The 13,748-nt window shown below is 40.6% G+C and overlaps 1 protein-coding gene across 3 annotated transcripts; it reads right to left on the minus strand.

Annotated features, from left to right (window-relative positions):
- Window positions 1–52: 52 nt before the first annotated feature.
- btbd10a (BTB (POZ) domain containing 10a) lies at window positions 53–11,165 on the minus strand. Of its 3 annotated transcripts, none has more exons than XM_027019648.2 (9): window positions 11,048–11,165; window positions 10,257–10,412; window positions 4,563–4,756; window positions 3,978–4,215; window positions 3,774–3,876; window positions 3,021–3,141; window positions 2,035–2,232; window positions 1,731–1,841; window positions 53–1,420 (listed from the first exon to the last, which is right to left on the minus strand). In XM_027019648.2, exons 2-9 carry the CDS (start codon window positions 10,367–10,369, stop codon window positions 1,104–1,106), a joined length of 1,395 nt encoding a protein of 464 aa, XP_026875449.2. In that variant the 5' UTR covers window positions 10,370–10,412; window positions 11,048–11,165; the 3' UTR covers window positions 53–1,103. The 3 variants fall into 3 exon arrangements, with proteins under 3 accessions (XP_026875449.2, XP_026875448.2, XP_026875446.2); XM_027019647.2 differs by having other exon boundaries at window positions 4,563–4,759; XM_027019645.2 differs by lacking the exons at window positions 10,257–10,412; window positions 11,048–11,165 and adding an exon at window positions 7,052–7,331 and having other exon boundaries at window positions 4,563–4,759.
- Between the last annotated feature and the right edge of the window lie 2,583 nt (window positions 11,166–13,748).

Below are 13,748 nucleotides of genomic sequence, written 5' to 3' on the forward strand. Positions count from 1 at the left end.
ATCAACAGAACCACAGCATACATAATAGTAATGTCAATAACTTGAAAACAAAGCAGTCTAACAAATACTTTTATTAAAATAACATTTTTTAAGCAATAAAAAAAACGAGCTGCCCTTTAAAAAACCCTCATCCATGGAACAGTGGCAGCCCACCCACCGATGCAAATAAAAAGGAATCCATAAGGATGGAACAACAAAACATGACATCACTCGCATATGCGTCCACTACTGCCAGGCCAGGCACCAGTGGTTCCACAGGGACTCCACGGTAGTGGGCCACTCACCCATTTTACAGTCTGAACAGAAGCATGGCACATATACTGATCTCTCTCCAATCAAACAACCAGGCTAGTGGTCTTTATTATTTCTCAGGGCTGGTGTTGATGCAGCTTTTGTTCCCAACACAGCATTCAACTGATCGGGCCGAAACTGTTGTCAAGACACAAGTTAGTTACTGCTTACATCATTCTGGGTGCAGCCAAGACCTTTACATTAGATTAGGTGCCACTGGATTAAATGGACAAACCACTTTGTAGAGAATCTGAAATGTCTGTATTATCGTTGTTTCAGTTGTCTACTTCATATATGGACTAGGCTGCACTAAGAATTTGATGATGAATGATAAATTGGTACTTTTTCTGAGTCTTGTGTTCACGTCCCCTAAGTTTGCATTGTTTCTGGGGAGTCTACAAGTCCAGCTGCGACATCTTGATCTGTGATAAAGAACTCAGCCAGCCACAACTGTGATTGTGCGCAAATAATAACAGCAATTCTCTATGACATGACATTCCTCTTTAAACGCATCAAAGGAGCAAAAGTGGCTACATTTCAGGTATTCCCCCTGCTGTGGAAAAACCTTTAAACAGCTTGAAAACAAGTGCCTCTGCTCTATATGCTAAACCGCCTTGAACCAAGATCACTACATGCTCTATGTTCCTCTGCCGCTCTGGCAGACAGCTCTCTGAAACTCATAAGGCAGAAGGAAGGGTCAGAAAGGCAACGTGGTTGTGTCTGCCAGTCTGGGTTGGCTCCTCGCTGCAGTGACTGGTGTGTGTGATTGGGGGAAGAGATCACGGGGAAGGACTAAGGGGAGAGTCTGGAGGTCAGACGGCCGGGGATGGTGCATCTGGATCAGGCTCGTAGTGGTGGCTTGGCTGAGGGTTGTGGTTGGGGAGGATGTCCAGTTCGTCCACCTGAGGCCCAGGGTGCATGACCACCAGCTGGTCCTGGGGGATGTCAGCAGCGGCGGCCGCCAGGTTGGTGATGGACTTGCTCTTCACGCACTGGAAGTCGACGTGGCGACTCTTGCCCTCCTCCTTCTCCCAGGACATGCGGATAAAGGGCCTCTGAACGTAGTTGTAGATGACCTCAGGTCGGCCGCCGGGACGCTTCTTCACTTTCTCTTTGTAGGTGGGGTAACCTGAGAGGGCGGAGCAAAGCAGGGGGCTCTGAGAGGGTGGAACAAAGCGAGAGGCTCCGAGCACCACAAACAGATTTGTAACCACTGCCAAAGAGGATTAGGCACCTCTGAAATGTTCTAACAAAATTTAACTGCAACAATAATGTAATTTATAATACAGCATGTGAGAAAAGAAATTTCTTCCTTTGGCAAATGGGAAAGGGGAGTGGTGGTAGTAATACTGGGGATCCAGTTTCAATAATTTGCTGGTAAGTACATTAGCACTGCATTGCAAGCATGATTCTCAACCACCTGTAACCCAATCTCCTACCTTCAATGCCTAATCTGATTTTCTTCAGGCCTCGTTCCTTTAAGACCGCCTTGGCTACATCCCGATTCTCGATATATTTGAAGAACCGATATAGTTTTGTGCTGTAGATAACTACACAAGAAAAAAAAAAAAAAAAGAAAAAAAAAAAAAGACATTCACAATGACAAAAATATCAATTTGTTTCAGCTCCAATTAATCTTAAACCTAACAAACCCTATGATATTGCTTAGTGTACATTAAGGACTAAATCAGAGCTGTTTTCTGAGAGGAGCATGAAAACAAGTGCACTGCTAGAAGCACTGACTCTGAGAGTACTCCTCGCCCATCTGAGGTGGGTACTCTTCGTCCCAGTCCACCACGTCATCATCAGTCAGCACCACCACATGGCACTCCCTCTCACCACTCTGTGCGCTGGCCACCATCAATGGCAGCACCATCTCCTCCAGGTAGGATTCAAACTGCCGCCGCGCACCGTCATTCGACAACTCGTGCATGAGTGCGCCTGCCCGAGACATGTAAATAAATGACGAATCACACCTCATCCAAACTGCACAATATTTACCAGTGCATATTACACAAGAGAATCAGGTTGCTCAACATAAAAAAACCTTCTATTAGAGTAAAAACATTATTATAGGAATTATTATTATTCATCCCTGTATTCTACAGTATTCTAGTTCATTGGTATGTTTAATTGTAACCTACTATACTGTACTTGGATATATTCTATGAGTAAATGACAAAGCACTTTTGTAAGTCGCACTGGATAAGAGCGTCTACTAAATGCCATAAATGTAAATGTAAATGTAATTAGGAAACAAACCAATTATTTGAGACATTAACGGATACAATAGTAGTAGCTGCCAAACGCTGTATTAAGAATCTCTACATAGACATGTATCGTTTGTAGTTAGATAATAAATCTTTAAATAGAGCTATTATATAACACATTACTCAGCTATTCAAATTTGCATGCATGCATCTTGAGTGCAGACACAGACAGTGAAAGAATCCCTGTCCATAACCCTCACTGACATGTGAACAGAAAGGTCAGAGAAGGGCATAAATTAACACCGAAGACAATCCAATCAATGAGAACTGCAGCCAGTCACCCATAGCAGACAAGTGCGCCAGAAGCTATTGACCTATTTCCATTCATGAGCCGCAGACGTTCGGGAGACCATGGCAACAGCCCGATCCAGCAGGCATCCGGCCATCAGCACTCCGCATCAGACCCCTTTTACTCAGGAAAGGCTGCTCAGATTTCAACGCCTGTTAATAAATACTCACTCAGGTCCCTGCACTTGATGGTGCTGCAGTCGAAGGAGATGCAGAGGTAATCACACGCCTCCCTCAGCTCGGGAATGGAGATCCCATCCGGGCAGCGGATTATCCCAGATTTGTAGTAATCCTGTCGAGCAAAAGAGAGAGAGAGACGCAGGGGGATAACAGACAAGCAGCCATTACTGCAACGGTACTGCACGCGCATGCGCACTCACACTCACACACACACACAAGCAAGCAAGCAAGCGAGGCAAATGGCTCATCAGCTGCATGACTCTGCCCAACCCCCTTGTGCACACTCATGCATTTTAAAATGTGCCAAAATGTGGAGAATGCTCAAGTGTACAAAACAATACAGAAACTGAGAGCATCTCTGGATAGGTAGTGTATTGTTGTGCTGTTTGAGTGTTTCTCCCGGTCACACTAATTATGTCCCACACATACTTGGACACAAAACACTGAAAAAGCTGTTTTAAAAAACATACTGAATGTCTAAATCTAAATTCAAGGCCAAGTACAGGTGAGCAGGTTTGTTTAAGGTTTAGGCTTGGCCAGACTCTGCCATCAGCACGTTGTGTAAAATTCTCCTTCATATATACCCTGTAGGAAACATTGTACTAAATGATATTTCTGCTGAAGTCATGAGCCTTGTAATACTGTACTCTAATCCAACACTTAATCGATGTACCGTAAACACGGCCAGTCTATGTTATTCAAAACCTTAATGAGAAGAACATTTCTGAAGCAAGATACACTCACAAGAATGGCTCGGAACACTGTGGAGCTGATGCCTTCTGCGACTTCGTACTCTCCCTTGTCATTGGGCCGCGTGAAATTGTACTCCCGCCCAGCTCCAAACATTCTGGAAGACACATTTTGCCTTTTGGTGCAACTCCACTTAACCAACCAATTCTATTCAAAATACAAACCTTTAATGCAGGATATCTTAACTGCAGGCCTCACCTGCCAAGCATGGTGTTGGGCTGAGCAGTGAAGATGGCAGGGTCGACCACAAAGCGTGTGTTGTCCACAATGAGGGTGACCCTCTCCGCAGGCCTGACATTGCGGGAGCCCTCCTTCACACTTTCATAGACGTAGATCATGTCTGAGCCATGAGCTTTACAGAAGGAGCCAGGAGAGCAGCCCTTCTGAGCTCTGGGGCTCACTGACCTCAACCAAGAGCCCACCTCCCTCTCACGATCTGTATTATATACATGACAAGAAAATATATTTAACTTAAACCCCTTAAATACTCACTACTCACAGTAAATAATTGGACTGTAACATTTTTTGTAGTTTGGGCTCTTTAACCTCTTAAACTGGATTGGAAACAGTGGCAATTAGACTAAACAACAGAATCTTCAATTCATCTTCACATCATCAATTCAAATACAAAAGAGCTGATTTTAGATGTGAGGATCTAGAATCCAACAGCAAATAACTGTACACTGTCCAAAAAGACTGCACTGTCCATGTAATAACTTGGTGATATATATTACACACATACACAGAGAGTCAGATACATTAAACATTTGCAGCCCATCTCACCGCTGAGCTGTTGTCGTGTAGGCGAGGTAATGTTCCTGATGCATGGTGTGAGATGGCCCTCGGCTCTTTCATGAGATGAATCCCTGGAGCGGTCACCAGAGCGTCGTCTCTCCCTGCTACCCTCAAGGCCTCCAGCCCGGTGCACACTCATCCTCACCACCCCGGCCTCTTGCTGAGACCCCCGCAGCTGGCTGCTGCTGCAGGGAACAGGCACGTATACACATACAGACACACACACACAGTCAGGATTGTACACACATAGGAACAAAAGACATGTCACAGATAACCAGGCACCCACACACACAGGTAATGAGAACGCAGAAAGTTACTGAGTGCAAAGCTGCAGTCTCAATGAAAGTCTGCAGTAAACTGGAAGGAACTGTCCTGCACAAAATACATGTATCTGCTGAGAGCAGCAAGAGTGGGACAGTGAAATGCAGTTCCACAAATACTGGATGCTTCAAACAAAAACTGAAATGTAGAAAACGGTGGTGGCTGGAGCCTAGTGGTTATGGACTTGACCTAATATGTCCTTGAGCAAGTCTAGACCATAAAGAGACTGCATTGCAGCCATCTACTGGGAGTTAATTGGGGCGGAAACATCATTAAGATATGACAAAAGGTACAGATATAAAAGTAAATGTAAAATATGTGAGAATTCATATGATGGTGATACTGAAGATATAACTGATCCATTTTACTGTGTTTTTGCCTAGGATAATACTGCAAAAATTAATTAGGGCTAATCAGTAAATTTAAGCATATATTGTGATTTTATTCCAACACAAATGGTTCAGCATGAAAAACATGTCTAGATGAGAACTTGTTTTTTAGGATAATCCCCAAAAGGGCAACTGCACGTTCCTTTTTTAATAAAAGGCAACTCCCTCTTTAGGGATCAAATCAGAACATCTAATGATGCTTTTGACCCAGTGAAAAGGGCACAAGGGAGCAGGAGCAGGAGCAGAGAGCGGAAACAGACAGCTCTGGCAAAGAGACTCCAGTTCCCCTTCGTCATCCTCTTAAAGAGAGACATCTGTTTGTTTCTGCTCTGGCTAGCACAAGTGCTATCTTACTGCAAACCCACTCAAATGTTCAAGAGACCCAGTTTTTCTGATGGTTGAATAAATTAATAGACCAAACACAGTATTAGTGGAGACACAGACTTTCCACATGCAGACTTTAAGGATCCTGCTTCCACTTGCTGCAGAAACAGCCAACTGCCATGTGATCCCATTAACCAACTTAAGCATTTGGACATTAACTCATCTGCACTCAGAGAAGTTATTCTTTGTAGCACACAACAGCCAGTACTTCAAAATATTAATGTGCTATATTTATTCTGTAAAAAGCTACATGACATGCTCCACTAACCTTTAATACCAACTAGTTAAAAAAATAACTCCATCAGTGATTGACAGTTTCTTTTAAAACAACCTTTTTATGTACAGTATCTAAATGTAATGCTTTTGTATTTGAGACTGAACGTTTTTTTTTCCTGCCTGATGCCCAGCTTACACAGAAAAGCACCCTTATACCATCCAATCTCCTTCCACTCTAACTACCATTGAAAACCCTTAGCTCATGACAAATTTTATACAATCACACCACTCCAGTGGTCCGACATTTACACTGCACTTATTCTGATAAGGTGTAAAAATATCCTATGCCAATACATTAGAGCTTCACATGGGGCCCTGCCCACTCACTTCATTCCAGCAACCACAACATTGCAAGCTCCTCTAAGGTAGGCACCTCCCTTGGTTGGTGTTCTGCTGAATTAAGCCCATGGCACCTCCAGAAGGCTCAACAGTGAGCTCTGACATTCCTGCCCCTCCACCAGCTCACTTTTAAACCAAGCCAGGGACACAAACAACAAAAGGACCGGTTACACTATAACTGATGCTGTTTCTGAATGTGTATCCCACACCAGCACCGCCTAATACACCAGGCTGCGCTGCCCCCTGTTGTTACTACTTATAGGACTGTGCCGTGACGCCTTCGCGTGGTCCTTCAGTCGTCACCCGCAAGGTGTCAAAGTCGCACTAAGTGAGTGACCCGACTGGGTCGGACACGTCATTCCGTATGGCAATCACCAACACAACAGATTAAGCAAACAGTTAGAACTGTGGTTTCATTAGAAAATTATTTTACCTCCGCATTCATTCTTTCGGATCAGAAAAAAAAGGCAAAATGTATTCTGTTACTTAAAGAGAAAGTAGCATTAATAATTAATTGGACCGCTAAGTCTACTGCGTTTAATGTTTAACGGATCGACTGAACGTCCAGACAAGCCTTAAATCACTAAAAAGGAACATGGAGCGTCAATAATTCATTTTACTGGGAAATTTGTGTTTGGGGATAAAATTATTTATTTCCAAGCTCCATTTGCCACCATGCTCATTTATTTCAAACACATACGAGACTAGATCAAACATTATTAGCATCGCCTTTGTTTCTTGCACACCAAAGAATCCGCGTGTACCTACCCGTCTGTCTCGCGCGGCAAATTAAAGACAAAGCAGCAAGGAAGAAGCTGGGGGATGCACGCACAAAGGACTCGCGCTCCTTCACACAATGAAGGCTTTTCAGCCGACCTAGCAGCCTTGGGCATTACTTTCAAACTTCAGCATATTTCGAGTACTCCAATTTAACTCGCTGTGAGCACAGCCCGAGGTTGAATTTCCAAAGCATCGGCGTGAGACACTGGACAAGTCATTCAATGGCATAGTAACCTGACTGAAAAGCTCCAGCATGAATGGCTGTTCGCTTTTTTTTTTTTTCGCTACTGTGACACGGGAGAGCAGTCTTGCTGACGTAGTCCGACACCCTAAAAAAAAAAAAAAAAAATCTCCTGACACTGTAGCACCAAACATTCCGCATGACAACGAGATACGCCACACTGATAATGAAAGAAGCAGGTTGCCGGCGCGGGGAGGAGAAAGCGCGTGGATAGGAGTTGCCGCTTAAGCATGCATCTCTGCACAGCCATTTTGTTCGCGCGAGGGTCATGGAAGTTGAGAAAATAAGACAAAAGACAGAACAAACGAAAGCCCGAGCTCTAATTAAATCATTAGTATATAATGTTCAAATGGAGGCCGAATTTGAAACTTACTTGGGAAGAGGAAAATGCCATGAGATAAAGAAATGACCCAGACTGTGCAAAGACACTAGTCAAGGTCAATAATATCTCTTTGTCTTTTAATGAATAAGGAGCCATGTAGGGCAAACGTCCGTGATTCGTCTAATCCTAAAATTAAACAGCAAACCTATAATTGCAATACCACAGAACTAAATGTCTTCACAGATTCACAGTAGTAAAAAGGGTTATCTATCTATCTATCTATCACAGGACAGTAGATCTAACATTATGACCTTGAAGTTCATACACTTGTAAATCATGTAAATAAATGATATTGCATTATATAGTTAGAGCCACATATGGATTTCTTACATCTTAACAGGCTATATACCTCCCAAATATTTGTAAAAGCCCATGATAAAGTACTATCATTTTTAACTACGTGTATGCAACAGTTTCCACTGCAAACAAAAACTACATGTATTCACTTTAATCTTAGTAAACTACTAACTAAAAGGAAGCTTGTGCAAAAGCTAAGTCAAAAGAAATGAACAACAACGCTCCCCACAACAGACGGAAAGTCATAGTAATAATGACAGCACCACTAAGTAAAATAACTTTTAAGTGAGTAATTTTTATATTTAAAATAATTTATTTTATTTTTAATGTAAACAAGATTCCAAAATATTTTAATATAAAATGCATGATCAGATACCAAATTTAATTAAAAATCCTAACAATTCATGCCTTGAAAAAAATCGCTCTGTCAAGGCTGCCTGAGTCAGCAGGTGGCAGTGTTGTGTCTACATGACAAAGAACCAAAACCTAGTCTGAGGAAAGCATACATAACCTATTCCTCAGGATACCAGAAAATGTGCATTTAAGCTGTTACAGAGAGGTTCTCATTTCTGATCCTAGGGACCCAGTGCTTCTGAAAAAGAAAGTGTTTTCTCTGCTTAAAACACATCTACTAAAATAAATAGTCTTTCATGGGTTGTTCTTCCATGAGTAACCCTGTAGGAATGAAAATCTAACCATTTTAGAGGATGAAACAATCAGATCATTGACTGTACATGTGCCTTTTGGTTATGCGTTTTGCTGAATTGTTAGTACATGCAGAAGAGAACTATGAAAAAGCTCTAAAGCAGTGGTAATTAGCCTGTAGCTCTTTATTGTCTAGGTAGTGACTCTTCAAAAAACCCCAAAAACCTGTTCTCCAAAATGATCGTAGTTTTCATCAGAGATAAGTTGTTATCTTAACACTTGTTATCTTAACACCTATTAGAGCTGAGATCACACTAAGATACACTGCTTTAGGTGCAATGGAGTGGCATCTTTTAAGGGTGAGCAATCCAAGAGCTGTCTACTGTAACTGCTAGATGACAACACTTTAAGTTGACATCAAGATCATACTCTGTATATGCTGCTATTAATGAGACAACTAGTTAGTTAGTTGACTAATCTCATGGGTTACAGAATATATGAGAATGAAGATATGATAATAAAGCCAGTTCAGAGAGGAGTGAGAATTGAGTGAAAGTATAATACTGTTTATGCACTAGGAATCTTGAATTTCTTTCCATAAATATATCTTACTAAAAGCCATATTTTTTTAAAAAGTATTATTTAATTTTTAAAAAAATGGTCCAGTGGCAAAGGTTGAGCACCACTGGTCACCAGTGTGATTCTAAATGTGCAAAATGCTATAAAACATTTCAAATACAAATGTCTCCACAAACACCCCAAAAACAGGTTTCTACATGCAACCATCAAACTAATGACGTCTACATACATCCAATCATTGTGCACTACAAAGCTGTGACTCGACAAAACTGTTATATGCTTGTCCTTGACTCATGAATTTGACTGCACTATATAACTTACCTGCGCCATACACTTTACAACAGTACATGCACTCATCTTGCAGTTCTATGTTACACTGTTATTACACCCAGCGTCTTATTCTGTATATTGTTGCATGCCCAATGCCCTGTACCTGATGTGCTGCATTGCTACATAGTTAGCCTAAATATTTATTGGTCACCTCTTGGGACTAATGAAATAAACTTTTCAGTACATAGTACAGTTTATAGCTATGAAGTCAGTGAAGTTAAACTGAAGACATATCTATATCAGTGAGTGAAAAGAATGTAAGATGTGGGAAGCACACAATTTATTATATATATCCACAATAACTTAAAACCTAGACAAACTTAACTGTTATTACTCAATAAGTCCATGGTAAAGGATTAAAGTATTTCATGGGATCATATGTGGAATACCCTCAAAGTTCTAGGCTTGCGAAGTTAAACAACTACAACCATTATGACATTTTTTTCATGATTTTGGTATCCACAATTTTTAGGCTAATTATACTGTTTAAGGAAACATGAATTTCCCAAGAAAAAAAATGAAGAATTATTGTGAAGCTTAATGATTATGGATGTATATACAACAAACAATATATATTTTTAAAGATTTTCAAAACCTTCTCTAGTAACAAAAAGCAGGATGTTCAAACCGACATTTTGGAATGGATTTGGGTAAAGAAAATGAGCTAGATGAACAAATTTACATCCAAATCGATCGCGAACATTAAGGCAACCTCTTACCTTGAGTGTCTGTAAACACGGCGAGCTCTACAACTCGTTCTTTGATCACAATTTTCAGTGTCACTGGAGTTGCTGTCATAAGAGACGGGGCGTGCAGCCATGTCGTCCCACATAAAACGCTCTTACTGCAGTGGTCAGGTCATCAACTGTCATACCCTATCAATGACAGAAAAACGCAGTCAGCTCAACGACAGCCAGATATCTACATATCCGCCTTCATCGTGGTCTCACATACTTTCCTTATGTCAAATGATCTAACTAGCTAGAGAACTAATAAACTGAATCAACATTAGTTAACCAAGGATCCCCAAATGTCAATCGCACAGTTAACCTAACTAACTAACTAACATACGCAGCTATGGCTCCACCAAAACATCTAAACACTAGCGATCTTAGCTGGCTAGCTAACGTTGGTGATCCATGTATAGCCAGTCAACTTTTAAGTCAACTTTTACTTTTACAGAAGCGTAACTTAATTTATGGCAGCTAGCTAGCTAGCTGTTGCACACATGTACTGTCTGTTTTGTGTAACCAATATGCACTTTTGCAAAACCATAAGTTACACTCTGAAACAAATATGCAACACAAGCCATTAGCTAGCTAGCTAGGTCACTAGTGTCCAAAAATAGGCTAGGTTAGCTAATCAACGAGCTAGTTACGTTATCTTAGCTAGGACTATAGCTAACGTTACTCTGGCTGAACGGCTGGTTGTGTTAGCTAGCGAGCTAATAAGCTTCTATAAGCCTTCAATACAATTGTTTATTTATTTCTCGAAAAGGAGCAAAGCTCACATGAAATTCCAAACCACCCGGGCCTTTTCAGCACAGAACTCGGATTTTGACCGCGACTTTGTTCGAGAAATAAAAAGCTAGCAAGCTGCCGCCGCCAACACGTCGGGGTGCAACACGCATGCGTATTCCGCGAGGATATACTCAAGTTACCATAGTAACCACCTCGCTCCAGTCCACTTTTGAAGTATGAAATGAGCCAAACACGAACCAACAATGTAGGAATATGTTGTCTGTGGGCTGATGGGGCGTTCAATTTTCGAAGCCTTTGACACTTAATAATGAAAAAATACTATTGAAAGCACCTTTTCAAACAGTTTCCTCTTTTATTTTCTGATATTAGTCAAGAATACAAATAAGTGCAAACAAAAAAAGTTGCTTCAACCAATGCGCATCATCCAATGCACTGTACACCCGATACGTCTGCAACAGATGGATGCATACTTTAGGCAAATACCTGTTTGAATGCTTTAAAACTATAACACAGAGAACAACTTTCCCGCGATATTTGTATAAGCATAAAAAGACCTTGGCTACACGTCTGGCAGTTTATCGGGAAAAAAAAAAGATTTTGGTCCTGCTCTACTTTTTGCTTGCTTGGTTTCAGTGCATTGTATGCTTCAGTAATTGTAACTTAAGTTCCTAAAGTTAAAAAAAGTCAAATTGATAAAAGTGCTTTCAAAGTTCAGTCTCTTACGAAAGAGGGTTTTATACAGTATAAATATTTAAATAGAAAAATAAATAGTAATCATCTTGAACACAACAGAGCAAAACGTCCCGTATTCATTCTGAACTTAGTTTGTCCAAAATATTTAATATATATGCGAGTTCACTTGGTGTGATGTCCTTCAAATCTGGTATGTCTTGAGGAAGTCGCCGCGTTGTCACGCTTTCGGCGTTTCGGAGAGACGCAGTATGGATGTCGCGCATCTTCGCCTCGAGCCAGTCTTGCCTCTCCTGCACGTGTTTGCGCACCCCGACGTTATGCATTAGTTGAACCTCACTAATGGACCGCCTGATAATGTTTAAAAAATAGAATGGTTAGTTAGTGGTAAAGGATCCTTAAATAAATGTCAAGTTCTTACGTATTATTAGAGAGAGCACGAATTAAAAGATAGGGCTGGAAAATCATTAAAATACATCACTAACCTCAGTGGTCTGCAGTCTCCTTGTACTGTGTGGTACATAACGCAGATGGACAAAAACACAATCGTTTTGTTCACACTTTTGATGGAAACCATTTTTAGAACCTGTGAAAACAGAACGATGCGTTTAAGTAACATACTTTATCGTTTATAATCTTTCTCATTAATTTCAATATTATCATAATTTGAGACAAATTAATATTATACTACATAATATATAACATTTCTAGAAATATTATATGATTCATGAAATTCTGGTGTAATCTGAAGCCGATATTAATGGATTTATAAAAGTTTACTTACTTTTGCTAGTACAGTTCTTCCTTGGTAAAGGTATGGACTAGACTAACGTGTGGTCTCTTAGAGGTGTAAAATCCAGTTTGAGCCTATCAGTTGAGATTAGTGTTAGCTCCTTTTATAGCTCTCTGTCCATTGATGAGCCGCCTTTATTATTGGTATTGATGTCACCCCCTTTTCCTTTGACAGAGGCAGACATGCGCGGCAACACTTCAACAGCGCACCCTAGAACTCAGCTTTCGTCACCTTTACGTAGGACATTTCCCGAATTTGAACTTCCGCTCTTTTTTAGTGATGCCAAAATCAGTCCGACAAGAGAGACAAAAACGGAATGGAATAATGAGACAAAGATTATTCATGAATGAAAAAATAAAAACGATTCTGAGAGGACCATACAATGCTGGTTGTGTGTCTGGATAATACATTTTCTATTAAACACCTATAACATACATAACAATTTTGTAATTTAGTTTCTCTGTTCGATATAATATACAATAATTTTTGTTATGTGAACCTGCTTATGTTCTGCCACTTACATTCTAAATGAGTATAGACATGGTATAAATCATATCAAAATTAGATGTAAACCTTTCCAGCAAACAATCTTGTGTAATACAAATGAAGCTCAAAGTTTATTAGATTACTTATTTAAATGTTAACTGACAAGTGGGTATGACTGGATGGTTTTGATTCTCACTCCTTACATCTTGGAACTAACTGAAATGCACTTCCTTTCCATCTCCATGCTTTTATTTTTGCCTTCCACAATTTATAGTAATATTATAGTTCTGTTTCAAATAATGTGTATGTCACAGTAAGAGCTCCATTTGTGCATATACAGGTGGCAAGCCTAGGGGCCCCCAGGAGTTCAGCATCTCTGTCTGACTTTTATGGATGCAAGCTGACACACTAGCTAACTATGAGCAAAGTTTTCTAAATGTGGAACTGGAATGATTATGTCATGACAGAGCAAGCACATCTGAAGAAGGAACCAAACAGGTCCTACCCATAGAGCTTACCTCATGGTATGGTTAGGGTTTCTGTCTGGGCCATGGAACACGCATGAGAAAGAAAAAAGATGATAGCTGAGTTCTGACAATCCAATGATGTCACATGAAGCCCCAGAAACTTTACAAGATGTGGAATGCAGTAGACAAGGAAGCTGTCACCCAATATCTGGGGCTTTAATGCACCAGTGGGGGTTGCAAATGTATGCAATACCATTTACCGGAGATGCACCTCTCTGATCTACTGATCTACAA

Source organism: Electrophorus electricus, chromosome 12, assembly GCF_013358815.1.
Source record: "Electrophorus electricus isolate fEleEle1 chromosome 12, fEleEle1.pri, whole genome shotgun sequence".
NCBI lineage: Eukaryota > Metazoa > Chordata > Actinopteri > Gymnotiformes > Gymnotidae > Electrophorus > Electrophorus electricus.